Source organism: Botrytis sinoallii (assembly GCF_014898435.1).
Source record: "Botrytis sinoallii strain Bc 23 chromosome Unknown BSIN_013, whole genome shotgun sequence".
Taxonomy (NCBI): domain Eukaryota; kingdom Fungi; phylum Ascomycota; class Leotiomycetes; order Helotiales; family Sclerotiniaceae; genus Botrytis; species Botrytis sinoallii.
In genome coordinates, this window is record NW_024066040.1 from 616,379 (window position 1) to 639,071 (window position 22,693).

General features: G+C 44.9%; 8 protein-coding genes across 8 annotated transcripts; 3 read left to right on the forward strand and 5 right to left on the reverse strand.

Annotated features, from left to right (window-relative positions):
- Positions 1-511: 511 nt before the first annotated feature.
- On the forward strand, positions 512-3,168 carry EAF02_007621 (uncharacterized protein; the record flags this gene model as incomplete). Its single annotated transcript, XM_038903669.1, has 8 exons — positions 512-587; positions 688-821; positions 1,165-1,633; positions 1,705-1,778; positions 1,833-2,158; positions 2,227-2,430; positions 2,488-2,629; positions 2,681-3,168. 8 exons carry the CDS (start codon positions 512-514, stop codon positions 2,732-2,734), a joined length of 1,479 nt encoding a protein of 492 aa, XP_038756483.1. The 3' UTR covers positions 2,735-3,168.
- A 341-nt stretch (positions 3,169-3,509) lies between these two features.
- On the reverse strand, positions 3,510-5,400 carry EAF02_007622 (uncharacterized protein; the record flags this gene model as incomplete). Its single annotated transcript, XM_038903670.1, has 6 exons — positions 3,510-4,208; positions 4,276-4,461; positions 4,516-4,651; positions 4,746-4,969; positions 5,030-5,097; positions 5,172-5,400. 6 exons carry the CDS (start codon positions 5,398-5,400, stop codon positions 3,510-3,512), a joined length of 1,542 nt encoding a protein of 513 aa, XP_038756484.1.
- Positions 5,401-6,559: 1,159 nt separating this feature from the next.
- On the reverse strand, positions 6,560-7,779 carry EAF02_007623 (uncharacterized protein; the record flags this gene model as incomplete). The annotated part of the gene is made up of 4 exons (XM_038903671.1): positions 6,560-6,972; positions 7,026-7,409; positions 7,466-7,706; positions 7,763-7,779. 4 exons carry the CDS (start codon positions 7,777-7,779, stop codon positions 6,748-6,750), a joined length of 867 nt encoding a protein of 288 aa, XP_038756485.1. The 3' UTR covers positions 6,560-6,747.
- Positions 7,780-8,562: 783 nt separating this feature from the next.
- EAF02_007624 (uncharacterized protein) lies at positions 8,563-11,251 on the reverse strand. Its single transcript, XM_038903672.1, has 4 exons — positions 11,080-11,251; positions 10,873-11,005; positions 10,745-10,810; positions 8,563-10,688 (listed from the first exon to the last, which is right to left on the reverse strand). The coding sequence occupies exons 1-4, from the start codon at positions 11,104-11,106 to the stop codon at positions 8,875-8,877; spliced, it is 2,040 nt and encodes a 679-aa protein (XP_038756486.1). The 5' UTR covers positions 11,107-11,251; the 3' UTR covers positions 8,563-8,874.
- Positions 11,252-11,720: 469 nt separating this feature from the next.
- On the forward strand, positions 11,721-14,219 carry EAF02_007625 (uncharacterized protein; the record flags this gene model as incomplete). The annotated part of the gene is made up of 5 exons (XM_038903673.1): positions 11,721-11,755; positions 11,831-11,899; positions 12,097-12,687; positions 12,738-14,084; positions 14,135-14,219. The coding sequence occupies 5 exons, from the start codon at positions 11,721-11,723 to the stop codon at positions 14,217-14,219; spliced, it is 2,127 nt and encodes a 708-aa protein (XP_038756487.1).
- A 553-nt stretch (positions 14,220-14,772) lies between these two features.
- EAF02_007626 (uncharacterized protein) lies at positions 14,773-16,435 on the forward strand (the record flags this gene model as incomplete). The annotated part of the gene is made up of 4 exons (XM_038903674.1): positions 14,773-14,865; positions 14,931-15,725; positions 15,812-16,016; positions 16,131-16,435. The coding sequence occupies 4 exons, from the start codon at positions 14,773-14,775 to the stop codon at positions 16,433-16,435; spliced, it is 1,398 nt and encodes a 465-aa protein (XP_038756488.1).
- A 114-nt stretch (positions 16,436-16,549) lies between these two features.
- On the reverse strand, positions 16,550-19,130 carry EAF02_007627 (uncharacterized protein). Its single transcript, XM_038903675.1, has 3 exons — positions 17,691-19,130; positions 17,531-17,607; positions 16,550-17,442 (listed from the first exon to the last, which is right to left on the reverse strand). The coding sequence occupies exons 1-3, from the start codon at positions 17,803-17,805 to the stop codon at positions 16,765-16,767; spliced, it is 870 nt and encodes a 289-aa protein (XP_038756489.1). The 5' UTR covers positions 17,806-19,130; the 3' UTR covers positions 16,550-16,764.
- Positions 19,131-19,656: 526 nt separating this feature from the next.
- On the reverse strand, positions 19,657-21,586 carry EAF02_007628 (uncharacterized protein; the record flags this gene model as incomplete). Its single annotated transcript, XM_038903676.1, has 2 exons — positions 19,657-21,341; positions 21,439-21,586. 2 exons carry the CDS (start codon positions 21,584-21,586, stop codon positions 19,657-19,659), a joined length of 1,833 nt encoding a protein of 610 aa, XP_038756490.1.
- Between the last annotated feature and the right edge of the window lie 1,107 nt (positions 21,587-22,693).

A 22,693-nucleotide genomic window follows, 5' to 3' on the forward strand; every position in this document is an offset into this window, starting at 1 on the left:
TTGATATCGGGAATCACAACATCGACCATGAATCGACCAGGTATGAGGCTCTCCAACTCCCTTTTCCACCCCACAACTGCCCCGCTGCACGGCTGCTAGAGAGAAGGGGGACAGCTTGCATTGGATGGTATTTCAAATGCGAGAGAATACCGGATGTCAGAAGGATAAGAGACCTAGCGGACCGCCAGCAGTGTATAGGCTCTCTAAGGCGTGGACTATGGATGGACCGCGGGAATATTGCACAAGCTCTGCATGAAGTTGGATTTTATGACCTAGATGGGATCGGATGAGAGAGCTTTCATGAAGGGGAGTTGCTGCGTCTGCTGGCGTAGTTTGAAGGGGTGAAATCGAGATCTGACATCCGAAGGCGAAGGAGTGTTCGTGTAGCTAGAAAGTGTTTGGGCGCATTAACCTGCAGCCTATCATGGGGCTTTCATTGAACCTTCAGTAGCGGAGGGACTAGTCACGGAAATATGCTGACTTTGTTTTCTCAGGTGTAGGACCGCAGGCCATGCGTGGCATACCCAATGGATTCCCAAATCAACAGCAGATGCAGAACAGGAACGTATCAAATAGGATACCACCCAGTGGGAAAAATGGGGTTACGATTCACACCCCTCATATTTGAAATAACAGGAGGAGACTTCATGTATATGATGTTTGTCGATGATTCAAGCAAACAATGAGCGACGTGGGCATTTGGAGGTGTACCGATGGGAGGAGCAGGCCTAGGAAATCCACGCCCAAACAAATGGACCTATGCAAGCTTTTGCACAAACAATAGGAGGATCTTCACAACCAGCAACACCACTAGATTTGTCGTAAGTTGTTGCCTTCTTTCGATTTTTGTACTCCCAGGTTTTTGTTGAGAGTATTTCTTCTTGCTCCAACCTTTCCCTCCTTCTCACAACAACTACTCAAATATGGGAAAAGCACGTTCATCAAGATATGGTGTCCCCCAACGTCCATATTCTCCTGGAAGGTACAAAATTCAAACAATCTTCAAATGTGCACAGTCAGGTTCCATACGTTAGAGATATAATTCATAGTTCTGTCGCATTCAGTACAGATTATACTGTCTGCTTGAACCTGTCTGAGTTTCGTTATTTTCTTTCTCAGCACTACAAATCTTGACAGTTCACTTTGCTCACATCATTTAGTGAGTTTCCCTCACTATCAGGAAACCAGCCTCAGCACAATCAGTCAACATGGGGAGCGGCAGGAGCACGTAATATTGGCCCAGCAAATATACGGTTACAGCAATCAGCTGGATTATCCGCACAACATGCTGCGCAACAACAGCAACAAGACGAGCTCTTCAACTCATCAACTCAATTATCGAACAATTCGGGTGGGTTCAGATTTGGGGCTCAAAACGCAGTTGGTCAGTCTTCCCAACCGAGAAGCGCAGATGATTTTCCACCTCTGGGAAATTCGAATGGAGAGATCGGCCAAGATCGAAGCTCTGGTCTATTACAAAATGTGGGGTTTGGAGCCGGTGGGGGATTAGGATTTGGTTCTAATAACCCACCACAGCAACAGCAAGCCAGGAGTAATGGCCTTTTAAGTGCATTATCTACTGGTGGCCGAGTGGCGCCAGGCAATAGAATTGATTCACCAGCAAGTTTGTCAGGTGAGTGAATTGCCAATGTTGATTGGGTGATATATTATTGACCTGCTCGGCTAATCTTATATTTTATTCAGGCCCATCCACGAATAGATCACCAATAGACTCCAGCCGGCAAGGTTTACCACGCCTTGGAGAGAATGAAGTCGGGGTATGTCAAAGAATCCCTCTAATGTATTGGGTTTCTGCTGATCAATTTGTCTAGAGCTTTCCAGACACTAATTTTGGCTCGTCAAATCCAATACCACTCAGAGAAGACGATAATCAACAATTTAATATGCATACAGCAACGAACTCTCGACCAGATGGCCCATCAACCCTGACTCAAGCACAAGAACTCGACCCTAGTTCTCTATCAAGAAGTACTGATAACGCGGACTCTAAAGTACAAGATCCATTGGCTCACATGAGTGATGCCGACAGATTTGGACTAAAGGGATTTTCCTACATGATGAACAATTTTCCCGACTATGCTGCTCTTGTCACTGGAACCGATATCAGCCATCTGGGCCTCGATCTAAATTCTGAGCAGTGAGTATTGGTTGGATAGAGTTCTGCCGTTCAAACTCGATATTTTAGCCATGCTAACAATTCACAAGCCCTATCTCAAACCAAATCTACTCTTTATGGGACAACGAGCCCCCACGACCAGATGTCGCTCGTTTCAACCTCCCTGAATGTTATCGTGTTCTTAATGTTGCTCCTCTCGAAAGCAAGATGCCTAATTTCAACGAAGAAGCCTTATTATTCATGTTCTACAGTAATCCGGGTGACAAGCAGCAGCTTATGGCAGCAAGGGAGCTGTAAGTAAAGTACCTTTCCATCGCAAGTCATTTACTAATACAATTGTTGCTTGATAGTGGCAATAGGAATTGGCGTTATCATAAAAAGATGCAAGTTTGGCTTACCAAGGATGATTTGATGGTTCCTCGTCAACTTACCCAACAGATGGAGCAAGGCTACTACATCTTTTTCGATGTAAAGACTTGGTCAAGACAACGAGTAAGTATCGTGATACTATTATCCCAGTATGTTCCACTAACTTTATTGTAGCGGGAATTCACATTGTCTTATGATGATTTGGAAAGAGTCGAAGATCGGTTTTAATTTATCCAATACAACCCATGGTCAAATTCGGTCTCTTTTTCTCGATTGGCAGAATCATGCATTTTTATGAATACCGCACCTATCGATCAAAATAACATGAATAATTTCACACGGCTGAATAAATAGTATCCTCGTTTCTCTAATTAATGGCACAAGACTTGTATTTGCTACGGGGCATATATGGGGCTTGGCTTTCTTTTTTAGCGGAGTACATAGGAGGGAATAACTTGCTCTGGCTGCTGGACTCTTTTATGACTGGCTGGCGTTTCGATTGTGGAGCTGTGCAAAAACTCGCTGGATTGGGGACGGTTGCGGGTATGATGGGCAGAGAGGGGGATCTGACGTAGCAATTAAATGAATTGTACGTTGCCTCATCTTATACTACTTTGTGATGTGATACCGAGTGAATTGAATGTTTCTTGATGTTGATACGCGGTGACTATGGTGCGACGAAAATGACAAGATTCTTAGTATTTAGTCTAGACATTCTCATCAGAATTGATGTCGATTGAATCAGTTCTCCAAAGAACTCACAATCAAGTCATGCGCAATACACACAGGTACTGAAAATCTCAAAATCTCTTCATTATGATCATTACATACAAAGTCCAACAATCAAAGCTACATACAGTACAATAAAATACAGTTCGAGAAGAAGAAATATATATACACGAAACCATGAGCCAAAGACCTCCGAGACTACTTTTGACTTTCAAGACTTTAAAACCTCAAGTCGAGCCTCCAGGGCATATCCATTATCCATTAACACATCACATCATATCCTCCCGGCAATACATTCCTCCTCCACCTCCACCGTCCTCACCACATCAATATGTATATCCCAACCCCCTTCCTTTTCCTTCCGCCCCGATTCCTCCGAGAGAGACATATAAAGATCATCATTTTCTCTATCCTGGTTCCTCGATCGATTCCGCGAGCGATCGCCGCCAAGCGATAATTTGTCCCGTCGCACGGAGCCCAGGATATTGCGTCCTAGATTCGCGATATTATGGGTGCTGCTGGAGACTGGATTGCTGTTTAGTGGGGATATCACGGATGCGGTTCCGATGTGCATTTCCTCGTCGGAGACTATCGGGCATGTGCTGCTTGTTTTGCTCAAAGTGCTAGAGCGGTTTGTGTAGGTGCCGAGTTCGAAAATGCTCGTTCCGACGGTTTGGTCGAGGTCGGTGTCATTATCGTATTGGGTGTCTTTTTCGCGTCCGTTTAGAGGGATTTGGGAGCTTTGACTGCTGAGGACTTTGGAACTGGAGTTTGAACGTGATTTTGATTTGGGGAGAGAGTTTGTGGATTTGGAGGTCGATGTGATGCCGAAGCCGGAAGGTGGGACTGGGAGGCTCTTGAAAATATTTGGGGCACTGAAAGAAGATTGGGAGGGGCGAGAGAGATGTGAGTTAAAGATTTTGGGAATGTAGGTTGCGAAGAAGACTTTTGTGGCGGGGATGGAGGTGCATATCTAGTTGGGAAGTGTTAGGGTCCGGCGTTCTAGGAAGTGGGGGAAGGGGGAGCATTGAGTGACTTACAATTCCAACATATAATTCTACAGCTGCGGAAACCCATACGGGGAAAGAAGCCCATACTTGATCATATGTTTGTGTTACTTGGTACATGTAGTATGTACGAATGACACCTGCAAAACATGATAGGAAACCGAGAGTGAAGAGGAAAGAGACGATGAGAGTTTGACGACGTGGGAGATTTGTCGAGTACTATTTTGCTATAGTTAGAATTTGGGTTGTGGATAAGAGGGATGAGATTACTACCACTGTACGGATGGGAAGGATGACCACGAGAAAGTCTGTAAGAGTGTTGACGATTCCGGCAAGAAGGAGTGTTGAAGATTGATCTATACAATTCGGTTGGGGCTCGTCTGTTATTTTCCAGTAATCCTGCGGGGGTCTATGACGTGTTAGTATGTACATCATTGGACATCTCGACACTTGCCCCCCGTTGGCATATCAAACATAAGGAAAAAGCAATGATATTAACTAACCTACATTGAAACACCAACACGATACAAAACAAGGCTCCTTGTAAGCCGACTATACAAATAGCAGCCAGAGTCACCCGTCTCCAGAATATCGTGGCACTGGTTAACATGCGACGAACAAGCATTAACATGGATAATTTGGTGAAGGTGCATGCTGATGCAAACATAATCTCTATCAAGAGGACCATCTTCAGTCCAAATTCTACATGTGAGCTTGGGATGTCATACTAGATTATTGTTAGTGATGGTTACAGAGAAGGATTTGGTGTGGTGAGAGGGATACATACTTGATGTCTGGTCCACATAAATTTCAAATCTGCCAGCAGACTCAGAACAAAGAACCCGGTCGTGGAATCTACATCATCATGGCATTAGCATTTCCAATCGTATAATGTCGTATCCATATCCATCTTCTTTGCATGTGCAGACTCTGGTCCGGATAATAGGTAAGACCAACCATAGCAAACAGGATCATCATATCATCCGCCCCAAACGAAGCCCGCAGTCTTGTCCTCGTCCATATCCTCAGTGAAATAAAGCAACATAGGACTACGTATAACACGATATTCAGAATAACATTCCCCCATCCGTGTGTTTCTGGATCGACGTAATTGGGCTCAGGCCAAGCGGCTATTACCCAGGCGGGAGGTTTTTGCATGTTGCAAGTGGTCTCTGCGACTTCAGACGTAAAAAAACTCGTTGGAGATCGAAAGGAAAGGAAGATATAATGTAGATCCAAAAAAAGATTGCGAAAGATTGTGGAGGGAATGAGACACTACTAGCTTCCTAGTATTCAATAGATAACGGGAAGGGTTCAAAAGAAAGTAAGATGCATCTCATATCAATACGTCAAGCAAAGACAAAGATGTATGTGCAATTAGGACCAGTAGTAACCAGTAAGAGAAATTAGAGACAGCAATCAGCAAAAGTGAGAACGAGAAGAGAAAGAGAGAGAAAGTAGACTTTTCAAAGAGGGTACTACAGCGATTAAAACCGAACGGTTTGCGGTTAAGCATTCTCGCTGTGACCAGCCTTAAATCCGTTGAAAAGCGCATCGCATCTTTTCCACTTAGACCAGTCCTGCAATTCCTCTTCTTACTAGGTTACCATATCTACGGAGTACGACCTTGCCGTGCCGCTGATATGTAACTATCATTGGCCACTTGGAGGCCATGAGGAAGAACATGCGGAGAATCCTTACAATCTTATCTTTCGTCCAATCCAGATGCAGAGAGAGAACTCTCAAACGATGGATCATGGGAGTAGGTATCTTGGACACCTCCGATGGATGGGATAATTTATATTAAGACTCCGTGCAGAATTCGGGTGGATGTCGCACATGCACCAGTGGCGATGCAAACAGCAATTACACAGACACAGATATATAGCAGACCCTGCTTCCCCCGCTGGCTTTGTATGTCTCTAACTAATCTAGAGCATCAAGGCCTCGGGTTTGATACTTCATGGGATGGGAGAATGGTTCGATTTTGATCATAAGCTTCACACTATTGAGAACATTTTTCGGTCAGTGGCTCAGAAAGTATTTGAGACTTGAGATGAAAGGGAGATTGTGATAGGCAGTGATTTTAGCGACGCCTAGTCCATCTCGAAAAAAAGGTGAAAGAGAACATCAAAATGTTTAAGTGCTATGTCTGTGTGTCTGCGCTATTGAAGGCTCTCGGACTAAAACTTTCGATAATGACTCGAGAGAAAAACGTGGTGTCGTACATGTGGAATGATTCAAATCGTGGCTTTACAATGCGGTCCTGATTACCCTAGTGTTTTACATCTTCACGTGTAGTCTTGGGCTACATTTCATTATTCAGGTTCAAGGAAGGTATTTTGGCTCAAAAGTATCTCGCGTGATTGATTTTTTCATACTTGCGGTCAGAACAGTTCTGATAGTGAAGAAGAGTTCATAAAATCCATAAGCCATGACCAATAAAGGCGAGGAAACAATGATACCCCATTACACACAACCACCCTTTCATAAATGTCGATATATCTATGAAGCTTTCTTTGCGAACTCGACTCGTAAAATCAAATGCTTGAAACCATAACCATCCATTTTTTCGCAAGCCTTTGCAGCATCTGATCTTTCCTGGAAACTAATAAATGCAAAGCCCTTTGCCAAACCAGTTTCTCGGTCCTTCGCCAAAAAGACTCTTGTGACTCTGCCGAAACGTTCGAACATATCCCGAAGTTCTTGTTCCTCGGCCATTTCTGAGACCTATTCTGTGGATTAGCGAAGGAGATTAGATTAATGGGACATAGGAAACTTACGTTAGTGACACGTAGAGTAGCCAAATCATCTCTCTCGAACTTGCCGCCACCCATTCTCTCACCACCAGCGGTACCGCCATTTCTGAGATGAGGTGGTACGTATGAAGATTTGCCAGCACCAAGACCACCTGGACCCTCTGGAGTATCTGCGTGACCAGCTGCAACATCGACTGCTCCCTCCTCGCCCAAAGGTGCCATTGTGCCTTTGAAAGGACATTTAGCTGTGAAATGCTCTCCGCTACAAATACGACATTTGACTTGCTTGTCCTTCAACTTGTTCTTCATAGCTCCGGCATCCGAAACCTCCTCCTTGGCGTCCTTTCTCCAGTTTGTGCTTGGTCTGAATATAATGTTCTCTCCTACACTGGTTGTATCCGAGGCAGGCTGAAGTTACAAATCAGTCAACATTCCCCCCTAGATTGGAACCCTTTTGAACTCACCCCTGCAGCATCCTTTTGGGATAATCCGAATTTGCTCCAGGACTTTCTCTCAGCAACTCTTGGGTTCACAATTTCCTTGACTTTCGTGAATCTGATGCGGCGGGTAGTCTTGACCTTCTTTCCATCATCGTTGAATCTCCAGGTTACAATTGTTTGTGTGCCATCTTTATTGGTAGTGGTGGTTGACTGTGGGAGCTCGTTAGAATCCTCGAGATCCTCATCGTCGGCCCAATCGCGATTACTATGGTATTTGTTAGATTTTGCTGAGGCTTGGTTAAAAATGCCGAATTTTCTCACTTTGCGACTCTAGACATTTTTTTGATAGGTGTGCTTTTTGCCTTTGTAGGGTGATGTAATGCGCTTGTTACGACCCCAAGATACGAGCCTTTTGCTGTATCAAGCTCCCTAATTATCTCTGCTAAAATTCGATGGCAGAGTAGTTGATCGTGACTTCGATTGTGGGGTGGTTCGATGTTCAACGTGAAGTTCTTATTTAAAATATCGCTTTGAGTGGGTGGGCAAATTTGCTAGGGCGAGCTTTCGTTATCCAATAATTGATCTAACCGTTTCCGGCACTAGCGGGGTAACATACAGCCTTGTCTTGCTCCCGTCGCACCCTTTCAAGGCTTCAATACTTTCAAAGCATTCCACCAACTGTCTTTTGACTCATCTGAAAAGATTCCATTTAACCTGGTAAATAACGGTCTTGTGAGAGTAGTAAGATCATTGAGGTAATATTGTGGCAAGTTTTATGGTACAAACTTTCACTTCGTTTTGAAGAAACTCAACCTCATTGAGTACTAGGTAGGCAATTCAAATAGTTCAGTGAGCTAGTCAGTCATAAGGAGGGATCGTATGCTACTTATTGTCAAGTTGTTAATCACCCCAGGGTTTTCAAAAGAAATGTGAAACTACTCTCAAGTTTAGACGATTGAGGAATTCATCATCGTATTCATGTACTATGGATATCTTTTCATATTTGTGACACACCCGAGAGAGGTCTGGGCATGAGCTTTTGGTCAAGTCAAATAACAGTTTGAAGTAGAGTACGAAAGAGTCATTAATGTCACATGTAATTAGATGTTGGGATGGTTGAATTGAGTCATGAGAGGGGATGTCATATTATTCGTCGTCTTATCCTAATTTTTATACACAGCTAGAGTAATGCCATTTTCCGTAATTTTGCCTCATAACACATTCCCTGAACGCTTAAATCTAGCGAACAGTATTGGTTGCTCCAACGCCTTTTGTCCCAAAGCTATGAAGAGTAAAAAAAGAGTATTTATGACAAGGGAAATTGTTGCCTATATGCAACATATGAGTACAAAAATACAATGAACAGTTGTTCTATGTGTGCCCCTGGATATCGCTAAAAAGAGTTGAGATGAAATATGCCCATATTAATGTTTTCAAGGCTTCTTCTCGCCATCCTTAGCCTCGCCTTCTGATGCGCTGCCCTCGGTACCTTCTGGCTTGGCCTCACCGGACTCGGCGCGGGCCTTGTGCATCTTGTCGAAAAGGTTCAAGCTAGCCATTTGGAGCTCGTCGGTCTTCTCCTTCAACTCAGCAGCAGTAGCAGTGCCTTCTCCGGACTGGCTCTTGCTGACGAACTCACGGAGTGCGGTAATCTTCTCACGGATACCATCAGCCTCGGTCTTGTCAAGTCTGTCGGCGAATTCGTTCAAAGCCTTCTCGGTATCGTTAAGAACACTGTCAGATCGGTTGGCAGCCTCAATAGCGGCCTTACGCTCCTTATCAGACTCGGCATATCTCTCAGAGTCATCAACCATGTTTTGGATCTCAGCATCAGAAAGACCAGAGCCGGAGGCAATGGTGATGGAGTGATCCTTGTTGGTTGACTTGTCCTTGGCGTGGACATGGACGATAGCGTCGGCATCAATGTCAAAAGTGACCTCAATTTGAGGAACACCTCTGTGAGCAGGTGGGATACCAACAAGTTGGAAGTTTCCGAGCATCTTGTTGTCGCGGACAAGCTCACGCTCACCTTGGTAAACCTTGATCTCGACAGCAGTTTGGAAATCGGCGGCGGTAGAGAAGATTTGAGACTTCTTGGTGGGGATGGTAGTGTTTCGGTTAATCAATCTGGTGAATACACCTCCGAGGGTCTCAATACCAAGAGACAACGGAGTAACATCCAAGAGAAGGACGTCTGTAACGTTACCAGCGAGGACACCACCTTGAATAGCGGCACCCATGGCAACAGCCTCATCTGGGTTGACAGACTTGGCGGGGTCACGACCAAAGATGGACTTGACTGACTCGCTGACCTTTGGCATACGGGTCATTCCACCAACTAAGATAACTTCTTGAATATCCTTGGCGGCGAGGTTGGCATCCTTCAAAGCCTTTCTTACTGGCTCGATAGTGCGGGTGATCAATGGATCGACGAGCTTCTCGAGTTGAGATCTAGAAAGCTTTTGGTTAATGTGCTTTGGTCCAGAAGAGTCGGCAGTGATGAAAGGAAGGTTGATGTCAGTTTGCATGGAGGAAGATAACTCGATCTTAGCCTTCTCAGCAGCTTCACGGATACGTTGAATGGCCATACGATCACCGGAGAGATCGATGCCGGAATCCTTCTTGAATTGTTGAACCAAGTGGCGAACCAAGTGGATATCGAAATCTTCTCCTCCCAAGTGAGTATCTCCGTTGGTAGACTTGACTTCGAAAACACCCTTTTGAATCTCGAGGACAGAGATATCGAAAGTACCTCCACCCAAATCGTAGACAGCGATGATCTTGTCCTCATCCTTCTCCAATCCGTAGGCAAGAGCGGCAGCAGTTGGCTCGTTGACAACTCTGAGAACGTTCAAACCAGCAATTTGACCAGCATCCTTGGTGGCTTGACGTTGGGAATCGTTGAAGTAGGCTGGAACGGTAACAACGGCATTTTGAACAGGCTTAGTAAGGTAGGCCTCGGCGGTTTCTTTCATCTTTTGCAAGACGAATCCACCAATCTGCGATGGAGAGTATTTCTCGCCGCGAGCGGAAACCCAGGCGTCACCGTTTGTGTGTTGAACGATCTTGTATGGAACCTCCTTGATATCACGTTGAACCTCAGCGTCAGTGAACTTTCGTCCGATCAAACGCTTTGTTGCGAACAATGTGTTCTCTGGGTTGACAACAGCTTGACGCTTTGCAGATACACCGACCAATCTCTCACCATCTTGTGCGAAAGCTACTACGGATGGAGTTGTACGGGCACCTAGGAATCGAGTTAGTGCGGGGTCAACAGCAGTGAAATTGAAAGGTAGTAATTACCTTCTGAGTTCTCGATAATCTTAGCAGTTTGTCCTTCCATCACAGCAACCGCTGAGTTAGTGGTACCTGTTGAGAGATTAGTATGCGATTCGAAAACGCTTGCTTGCCACTGCGTGGAATATACATACCCAAATCAATACCAATGACTGGTCCCTTGACCTTCTTATCCGCATCATCTGAGTTCCATCGTCTGGTAAACGATGATCCTAATGGTGTGCGGAGAGGTGCTGTGCGTGTGACGGATGAAGTTGCTCTTGGAAGCTATTGAGCAAGAAAAGTTAGCTATTGTGTTGATAATGTCATAGTAGTTACTCTGCATCAATTCGAAAACTTACAGCTCTGGAAATTCTGGAAGCAAACATCTTTATTTGTATTGCTTCTATGATAAAGGAAACTCAATTGTAGAAGTAATATGAATTAAGTATGAGAAGAAGGAATGGGTAGAAAAAAGGTATAAGTAGAGGATTTACAAGATTGAGGCGATGGAGGGAGAAAATATAAATCAACGGCGGGCTACAAGGAAAAAAATGTCATTTTTAGTTTTAGCGTCTTTTTCTTGGTCAATTGGTAGAACATCATCGAAACCACAAGCACGTGACTGAGCGCAAGGACGCTCGGACACATTCGATGTGGCAAGGATTATGAGGTTATCAGGCTATCGAATGTGTGCTTATGTCATTATCCACTCAGAATGCGGGATACGATTAGTTGCCGAAACTAGTGAACTTGACGTCGTGAAATGAATATTGAAACTTTGAGCTTGACATTTATCAATCACAACATCTGTTTCTGTATCTCCTCAATACACTTTACAGTTTGGAAAGCTTTAAATCATCCCTTTCATCAAAAGAACAGGAGTCTTTTGAAAGACCACATATGGGTGCATAAATAATATTCAGTATCTTCACAGTTTAATCGCAGCCTGTTACTTAAATACTTTGTTTATATCCTGTTGTGCATGGTTGCAATATCTTGAATGCATGGCAGTATGGCTGTCAAAGAAGAAAGCTCGTGAGTCTGTACAACGTAATGCTTGTTATAACTACTCAGTTCTGATTTGCATTCTGATCACTTGTACTTTGATAGATATCATCCTACTGACGACTTAATTCGATCGTCGCCACGGAAATACTATCGAGCCTCCATTAGCCCAAGGTACGGAAGATGCCTTATTGTGCGCATTCATGTTCGAAACAGATCCAAAGATGTAGAAGTTCATTCGTTGCTGCAGAACTCTTGATGACTTCTATCAACTACTGCTTCTTATGAAAAATCAGTCGGAATTACATTGCCTTCCATAGCAGTTGCTGGTGTCTGCCGAATAGAATGACGCGGTTTCTAACTTTTTATAGTCATTGGCAATTGCACGATTTGCTGAGCTCTCCGAAACAGCATGTTGTTTACTATCCGAGTTCGCACGACATAATTTGTCTTAATACAAAATCTCGCGAGCGCGAGCTTCTCGCAACTTTAAAATACGAGCCGCGATGTTTGACGGCTGCAAAGGATTGGGTATGCGCCGGAGGAGATAGAGGTCAATTCACAAGCTTTTATGTGGGAGAAGGAGAGAGACCTGGCAAGACTGATTCGCTTTTGGATTTGAGTGCTGATGCCGATGCTCGATTACCTCTCATCCTACAACCGTCAGCAAGATCAACTCAAAGAGAAACCACCGATGATTCCCGAAGATCTAGTCCTGATGCAACTACTTCGAATGTGTCCAAGAAGATAGGTTCTGACGTGGTGAACTGTATAACACTTTGGTTCCCTTCAGAAACATCGTTGCCCATGGGATACAAGGAACCTGTTGCTGTTGCAGCGCTCAACGATAGCTCTGTTGCTATACTTAACTTACATGACTCCGAGATGGTGGATGCTCTCACTTATCCTGATTATGTGAACCGCGCTGTAATATCACCGAAAGGAAACATCCTCATTGCAATGTATGCTCCTCAGGTTCACTCGACGTTGACACTTTATTAATTTGAAATAGTTGCGATGATCCATTCCTCTATATCCACAAAAGGCAGCAGAAACAGGTCTCCAAAACTCATTTTACGTCGCATGTGAATGAGGGGTATGAGTGGATATTTTCTGGCAGGATTCAGCTCGAAGGACAACGACCATCGGACAAAAGTGCCATGAGAGGTTCGTTTGCAGCATGCTTTTCTAGTTCGGGCAAGTATCTTGCTGTGGCCACTCAATATGGAGTTATATCGATTTTCTTAACTGAAAGACTAATTAAAGACGATGTCGATCCATTGGAGATTACTTTTACCACATCACGACCTAATGTTGAATCTGGGGCTGTTAGAGCCATGGAATTCTCGCCAAATAACTTTGATCTACTCGCTTGGACTGAAGCTAGTGGACGTGTTGGAGTGGCAGATGTCCGGGATTTGTTCACTTCCAGGCAAGTAATCGATATAAATGCTCGAGGGGAGGGCGTTGAACGAGTCTGGGTTACTGAGCGCTCAAATAATCCTATGTCAATAGAGGCTAGGGTAGATGCAAGGCTTCGTGCTTCTCATACAGAGTCACCTTCTGAGGCTTCTGCCAGCGCAATACCAGACTATCTAGGCTTGGATTTTGATCAACATCAGCAAAGGAGCCTTGCCCGCGATTTAAGTGACAGACACCAACTTCCGCCAACTGCTGATGAAATGGAAATATTACAGGCACATCGAACAGCTCGTCGACAAAGGGATGCAATCCGTGAGGCGCGAGAAACGGGAACCACTTCTAGATGGGGTATTTTGGAAGGAGGTAGAATGACAGACATTTTCGCTGACACTGAACGTCGCATATCCACAGCTGGTCTCCCAAGTGCTTTACGAGAATTTGTTAATTCAGACCGCACACCGGCTTCCTTTCGAGCCTTCATCGATAGACAGAATCAGGACCGTGAAAGGCGTGTAGTACAGAACGAAATAAGGAATGTGATCAGGCGACAACAAGCATCATCAGTATTAGACAATACCACAGTAGATGCCGAGTCTGACAGAACCGTACGGACAAGTGCAGATACCTTTTCTGGGTTAGAGCGTCTGTCACTCGCTCCTCGTCTCCCAACCATTGGATATGAAGCAGCCCCTAATGCTTGGGCTGAACTTGAAGAAGTGTATCGAACACGGTACTCTCGAGATCAACTTGACGATGAAGAGGAAGAAAATCAAGCATCCGCTCAAAGATTAAGACAGCTATGGCGTCCCTTGGATGCGCTCACTAGACTTAGTCTTGACGTGAGGAACGATAGTAATGTATTGAGACGAGAGCGAGAGGGTAGAAGTGAGCCAGTTGACACCATGGGGCTCGCTTGGAGCGAAGATAGTAGGCTACTGTATGTGCTTTTGTATACTTTTTTATATTCACAATGCTGACCATTCACAGATACGTTGGTGCCGGAGATGGAATTCATGAGTATCAGGTGAATGTGGCGGGACGAAAAATATTTCCTCATCGTGTATTACAATAGTTGTATATTGAATGAAATTTGGAAGGTCGTTTTGGGAAGTGGGAGGGGATCGGAGTCTGGAAATTTATTGGCATGGCGCATACCAGAATGTCCATGAAATGATTTGCTTACCTACAAAATCTGGCTCTTGAAAGTCTTCTATCGAATTAATAATAATATATACAAAATCTCAGTCTATTTATTAATCATCTCAATTTCTCAGTTATGAAAGCGCACCAACCAAAGAAGGCAAGCATCCCGAATATGCTTGATCAAAGGTCATGTGACATGGTACTGCCTAAACTAAACTGATTTGAGCTTCACATGCTTGTCTAGCTACCCTTGGTGCCTTGAACTGTGTTCCAGTTTTAGAAAAATGCATACCTGGTACCTATGATATATGATATTGACAAATCGACTGATACATGTCTTTCTGGGTATAGGTATAGGTATAAAGTATAAGTATAAAAGCTTTGTGTTAACCTAATTTTGTATCGTTGATTTGCTAAAATTTATCTTCTCTTCCAACTTCTCCCCCTCTTTAAACTATTAAACGAGAACGACACCATCAATCATGGAAATTGATGCTCTTCAAGTCAATCAACCAGGATTGCTGCTCGGGAATCAGGAGTCCACTGTCTGTTTTGCGATCCAAAGCTATTTACACGCGCTCAAGTACTAAGCCAGTCAAGCTTCTGGAAAATAGACAATGAGACTAATCATAAAGTGTAGAATCGATTCCAAGATGAGCCACAGATTTATGAACAATTCATAGGAATTATTCAGAATTTTCATGAAGACGAAGAAATGTTACGCGAAGATCTTGAGGCGACCGTTGGAGAGATTTTGCAAGGACATGATGATCTAATTCAAGAGTATCAGCGCATCCGCATACTTTTCGATGCACGAGAAGATTTCGAGCTGGCCAGAGAACAAGTCGAGGAGCAGGAGAAAGAAGCGCGCCGGAGAATCGCAAGTGCGGAAAGACAAGCAGCGCATATACGAGCGTGCGAGGCGCAGAGTAAATCCGCGCTCCTGCGTCTCCCGAGGGAAATCAGAGATGCGATTTGGAATGAGGTCGTGCGGGGGAATATAGTGCATATTTCCCGGATTGACGGTGTTGATGCTTCGTCGTCGTCGTCGACATCTTTTAAATACCATTCGTGCGTGGCGACCACGGGACTCAAAAGCTCGGCCTGTCCGGCGGGAGAGGGGGATCATGCGCTGTGTGCGAGAAGCAGGCGCTCGGATTTTCCTTCCTATCGTTTGGTGTGCAGACAGATGAATCTGGAACTTCCGGAAGCGAGAGCAACGTTTTTTGCGAAAAATGCGCTGCATTTTGATAATGTGGAGGATGCGGAGGAGTTTCTTTTCGGGTTGAAGGAGTGTGAGCGAGCGGCTATCACGCATATCAGATTACCGGTTTCGTATTGGTTGGCAATGGAAAATCATGATGAGGGAAGAAGGGAGTTTAGAGCATGGGAAGCGATTATGAATTATTTTAGTTGTCCATGGGCTCGAGACACGGTATGTGGTATTTTTTTTCCTTCTTCGATTTCTGGGTTTGTGTGGATTATTGGAGCTGTGAATACTGATTTACTTCCTCATCTTAGCTCCATCTATATGAAGAGGACTCACAGTTCTTGAAAGAACCATGGTTCTTTTACTATTCCTCCTGTTATTACTACGAAAACAGGGATCGCATGTACAAAAAATGGCAAGTCGGATTCGGTAACACAAGTTGGGATATAGATATTGCATCTCTCCGCTACAAAGCCGAGCCCAGAATCGATATCGGGATGAGCTATCCGGAATCTGGTGAGTTGATTTCTTCATCCCCTCATTTGCATATCTCATTTTGCCCCATTCGTCAACCGACCCCCCGCCTTCCCTCCAATTAACTAATTAACTAAACATCCCCCTCCCCTCTAGCACACAGCACCCTCTTCCGTCTGCGTCCCCGCAACCACATCCCTTTTTCAACACAATTCGACAATCCCCCACCATGGCTCCGCTCCCTCCTCCAATTCCGCCAATACTCCGGGTTGAATTTTCATTTCTGGGCCTCCGAACCCACTTCTAAAGAGTATGGAATTCTGCGCGTTCCTCGACACGAAGCGTTTATCGAAGCCTTGCAGGAACAAGTCTCGCGCTCGGAAATTGGTCCCTGGAAACTCGTAGAGTTTAGACAGAAGCCGTTTGGAAATCCGGATAGGGCGTCGTTGAGGAACTTGTAGGGGCATGCAGGGAGAGTGGTTTGGATGATGTAATGACACTTGCTTTCATAGCTAGAGATTTGAATGGTTGTGAATTGTGTGGAAAACTGTGCATGTCTTCTTCTTTCAAAAAAAAAAAAAAAAAAAAAAAAAAAAAAGATAAAACCTCCCCGATTCCTATACATTCAAATGGGTATTAATTTCCTTAACAACTTCCATCCCATTTCTCGCTTGATATCTCATCCTCACTTCATCGTGGGATTTTAATATTTCCTCCACATTTCCCCCACGTTTCCTTCATTATCAACCAGTATCCCTCCCAACTTAGAAATTCACTCTCCCATTCCCTATTAATCCATAACCCCAAATCCACCTCCAACCATCAACACACCCCAAACAATCCACGCTCCCCCAACTCTCATTCTCTCCGCACCACCCTCACTAATCGTACTCGGTGCACTCGTTCCTATCGCTGTTCCCGTCACGGTCCTCGAACTACTCGTCCTCGACACCGATGCTGTAGTACCACCACCACCACTAACACCCGTCCCCCCCAACAACGACGACAAACTCCCCGTCGCGCTTGCACCCGCACTCACACTTCCACTCCCCGTCGTCCCATTACCCGCACTTCCCAACCCGGAAGAAGCTGTAGACGTAGTCCACACAGTCGTCGTTCCCGTCGGGGTCGGCGTGACCGTTTTCGTCGTGCTGGTTATTAATTCCCCCGTATTCGTGTTCGTGGTTATTCCCGTTTGCGATGTCATCTGAGGTATTGGGGTAGGTTTCACTGTTGATTTGGACGGTAAAGTTGCAGCAGAAGAAGAAACAGTATCTGGATTTAAAGTTCCGCAATTCTGTTCTTCAGTGTCCCTACATGCTTTCTGCGCAGCGGGATCATCTTCTCCGGCTGCGATACATTCTAAGTATGTTTGTTCGCAGACGAAGAATGGGATTGTGGAGGTGTATAGCTGGAGAGCGGGAGGTGAGGAGTTGGAAGTGCAGATGCATGAGTAGCAGAGGGATGTCTATAGGGTGTGTTAGGGATAGGGGAGAAATGTATATGGAAGAGGAGTGATTTGAGATGCAAGAGATGAGCGAAAATTGGATACGTACTATATCACATGTATTTTCATCCGTGACACCACCGCAAAGGGTTCCGCATGTGTTGATTTGAACAGTACACCATTGAGCTGAATATAAAATTAGTTAATTAGATTCTCGTAGAACATTCTAACGGAATATAATATAAGAAAGGTAACCCTAAATAACTTACAGCGAGTAGCAGCATCGATACTTCTTGGATCAATCTGCGTTTGACAAATCGAAGCCGTCCCTCTCACCACCATCGCAAATTGTGCGACTAGACTTAAAATTTGCACGACTCTCATGATGAAGAAGATCTGTGGACTTCCACTTGAGAAATCAGATAATTTGCGAGAAAAAATTAATGAACTATTAAATCATAAATCTCCCAAATAAACTGTGACAACGAGCGCGATAATCTGCGAAATGTAAAGAAGTAGTGTAAAGCCGCCCGTTATGTAAAAAGGATCCCCCGTAAAACGAATGTCAAACAAAAACTGCGGCGAGCAAGTATATCTCTGTACGTAGGTATCTATATATATATGTAGGTAAAAAAATCAAAGCGAGCGCAGTCTGATGGATTCCAACGATAGTATTGTATGCAACCCTCGAACCTCAGAGCAAAAATAAATCCGGCACAAATCGAATCAAGTTAAAAAAGCAATGAAAAGAATCCGGAGAATATCAGATATTCATATATTCTCCAATCCCATTTCATTTAAATAAAAAATCGAGGAAGAAAGTAAGAGTGGAGGACAGCCTTGCACATCCATCCACCACACGGAGACACCAGAATTTATGTAATTAAACCGTTAGATACACCGGTGTACCTCTCGTACATCTGGAGATTTGTATGCGTGGCTTGCTTATATTTTCTCACTTACTTACTTCCTCCTTCCATGCAAATTCAATGCTTTCCTGTGTAGGCACCGGGGCCTCCCATCCATCTATCTGCAATGCTGACATGACAGACACACACTTGTTTGAGCACGCGAACGAAAAATTTGGGTACCTACCTAGGTACACCTGCATCGGTGAAAAAACTCAATTTTTTTTCTTCCCAAAGAAATCTGTTCATGGGGTTGACCTTTGAACCACCAACTCAAGCTGTGCATGACAAACACGAAGAGCATGATCTGAATACGAAGTGTACCCCTCCCCTCGGTCCCAGAACATCCACCCATCCACTCCAAATCTCCACATCTCCAGGATCCACGAATCAGGAGAAGAAGTGCGCACGATTAACGGACACAAATCCATTTTGGGAGATGTTCCCGATGCAGATGGGTTTCTGGGTTCGAGGTGTGCCTGCAGATCCGAGGTGCGCAGTCGGTCGGGTCGGGTTGATTGGGGATGGTGTCCGAAGGGTACCCGGGTCGGAATGGAATGGAATGGGTGCGGTGTGGTGTTGTGTTGTGTTGGGTTGGGTTGGGAGAGTTAGTGTAGGGCAGATAGTATGGTACTATGGTGCTAGTGTGGAGATGCGCGCAGGTACGAGATTGGTTGGGATCTTGGGTTTGGGGGAGGGTTTGGATGGTCATGATGGGTTGGGTTGGATGTTGTGGGGAATGAATGGAGGAAGTATGTGGTTAGGATTGTGTCACCATCCACCCATACCTACCTACCTTTGTATTATCCGCTACCATTCCATAGCTCGTGATGTACCAATGCATCGAAATATATTCTATCAATGCCCATAGAGACTACCCATCAAAGACTTACTCTTAATCCATTACGCTTTTCATCACCATGAATTGCGGCTCATCCCGTGACATAGGTTAAACCATCCTTCACCAAATCAGCTGTTCTTACATAGTAATCCTGCATTCATACTATGAATGAACTTCCCGAAGTAAATCCTCACATCACCCTCTCAACCGCAAAGCAAAAGTCCAATTTGATATTGAAAACAAACATATAAACATATATCATCATATTAAATTTCATATTCGTAGCCTCTCAATCCCAGCAGCTTAGCTTGGCTTAGCTTAGGTAGGTAGCTCTAGTACTTCCCAATAGATAGTTTTTCATCATCTCGTACGCTATATCCGATTTACCAGCCCTCAAACTCCTTTTCCAGATCCCGCCCCTATCAACAATTTGACAAACATACACACGCACAGAGTCCAACCGATTATCTGACCCCCTCCCATCAATTATTTTCCTTCCCTCCCTAACCCCACCTCCCCCGCCTTCCCCATCTCAAAACTTCCACTCCCACTCCCGTGTTCCCCCACCGTTCCCATTTCCCTCCCCTCAAAAGCCCTCTCCTCCGCCTCTCTTTCCCCCAAATCCCCCGCCAAACTCTCCACCTCCTCATCCTCATCCTCCTCCGGCAACCCCAGATTCAACGCCACGGCCACAAACGCCGTCACCGCAAATCCCGTCTCCATCACCAAAACAATCGCATCGAAGAATCCCGCCTTCGCCCTATTATCCCCGGTGTACGTAAAAACATACGAAAACCACGTTGGCACGAGCGTCGCTCCATAACCCAGCGCCAAACTAGCCGTCAAGATAAATCTCGTCCTCCTCGTAAACGGCACCGTTGAGATAATTCTCAGACCCGAGACCGCCACACTCGCGAAGAGGAAAGTTGTCATGCCGCCTAGAACCGCATCTGGAATCGACGTGATAGCCGCTGCGAATTTAGCAAAGACGCCCATGACGACGAGGAAAAAGCATGCTGCGAAACCGGCTTTGCGGTTGGCGCAACGTGTCAAGGCGATGACACCGTTGTTTTGAGCAAAGGTTGACATGGGAGTGATGGTGCAGAGTCCGGCTAACATGCCATTAAGACCATCTGCGAGGACACCTCCTTGAATACGCGAATCGAAGAGGATACCGTCGACTTGGAGACGAGATACATCGCAGGTGGCGGTTATGTCGCCAATGGCTTCCATCATCAGGATAAGGTAGATGGCTAGAAGAGGTAGTATAAAAGGACCGTAGACGCTTAGTGGGAAAGTTTTAACCCAGATGAAAGATGCGACCGGAGCTGCTGTAATTCCACTGCTGTCGAAATAGCCACATGCAGCCGCGATGATACAACCGACCAAAAGGCCGAGAACAACAGCGAGAGATTTCATAATTGGTGATCCGAAACGTTCGCAAATGATAATAGTGATGAAGACCGAGAAACCAAGACCAATAAATTCAGCAGATCCCCATGGAAGTGGATGCGGTGCAGCATTAGAAGGGCAGAACATATAATCCCCCGAAGTAGGTCTCGACATACAAGTTCCGCTTCCTCCAGCCCAACCTTCCAATCCGGTCAGGATAAGCGAAACACCAATTAGCATAACCGTCGGACCCGTAACGATCGGTGGGAAAAGTTTCTTCAGGAGTTTCGGCGTCATGAACGAAAGTCCTATTTCGAGAAGTGCACATAACGATGCCGTTCCAAGCAACGCACCATATCCCTCCGGACAAGGTAATGGTGTTCCATCTTCCGCCGTTTTACACATACCATTTGCGTACATTTGTGAGAATCCCTTTGAAGCAAGAGGGATGATAGCAAACGAAGTACCCACGACCGAGATCAAACCCGTACCAATATAATAAGGTGTTTTCATAATCTTGAACCGAGTGATCTGAACCGCAGATAGAATACCCGACACAATCAGAGAAGTAGAAACGAGATATTGAGTAGTTTCCGTGTCGAAATATGCGGATCCGGCTATGAGAATAGGAGGGGTAATAATACCAGCTAACATAGCTAGAGCATGTTGAAATCCGAGAAGAAGACCTAGTAAAACTGGCATACGATCTTGGAGGCCGAAGAAAGGAGCTCGTCTTTTGGATTTTTTCATGAATGGAAGATTGGGTTTGAAGAGGAAAGCTATGATGATTTAGTTTTGGAATCATTTATGAGAAAAGCAGAGCAAAAGGAGCGAGATCAAAGAACATTCTATCCACAATTCAAATTTCAAACCTACCATAATCATAATTCCCCACCAACCCCTCCTTCGTCGTAAAAGCCCTCACAGTATCCCGCAGCCTCTCTCCCATCGTCCTCTCCCTCGAATTCTCAGACACAATCCTATCCGGTCCATCCTGCGGTCCACTATCAATCGTAACGGCCATTATATATCTTCCCACGACACAATTGTCGAGTATCGATCAAGTGATTTCGAGGTTTGCGTTGCGGCTATTACTCGCGTAGATAGATAGCTTCTTTGACGACGATCTCAAAGTCAAAACCAAAATCCCAAGCTAGGTAGAGACTAGATCGTTCTCGAGTGCAGAGAATTCAACGGAGTAGAACACAATTGAATCAATGCAATAAATGCAATACAAATAACACAACAGAACAAAACCGAACGATAGCAATGGAAAGAAAAAAGAGGATCTTCAAGTCTATATATCCTCTCCACCCAACCCCAACCACAGCTCTCGACGATAAGTATGCGTATAAATATAAATTAACCCCCGAGGAAAAAAATCGGAGACGTCCACTTCCACGCCCCGACGGAAATCCCGAAAAAACAGAATCAATCTGCAGTTTGCAAATTCCGAGCAGCCAGTATCATATCACAGGCAGAAAGTAGCTCGCTCACCTCACACTAATAGGTCAATCTAGTATCGTGCACACTAGGTAACCCAACCCACCCATCAAATTTCATTCATTCTCCACGCCTAGATACGACACCAGCACCACACCCCATCTCTTCCCCCCCAAACCCAGTCACAACTTCTCAAAACTCCTCAATCTGGATTCCCAATTCCCACATGCACGCACGAGAAAGAAAAAAAAATGGAGTCCGCCCCTTACCGTAGCTCGCTGCTCACGCAGCTTGACCACATCTGCAATCGTGGCGATAAGGAAACCCAACACTGACATTTGTCGAGGCGTAAGAGAAAAAGTTTAACACGATACAAAAGCTATTCTAATCGAGTAATACAATTGGATAGATAAGCTCTTATCGCACTGGTTATCACTCCCCCCCAATCCGTCGGAACACGCTGGGGTCAGGAAGTCCAATAGAAATCCAATGATCTTCATGCTAGTTGGGTTAGCTTATTGGGCGGAGCCCTCCGTAGCCGATCACGGACCCGAAGGGTTTGTGAACATTTTGGAGGAAAGAAATATAGATGTAGATATCGACATTGACATTGACATTGCGGAAGGCGGCTACAATACCCATGTTAAAAGAAAAGCGAAAGGGTTTCAGATTCGAAAGTGACCTCATT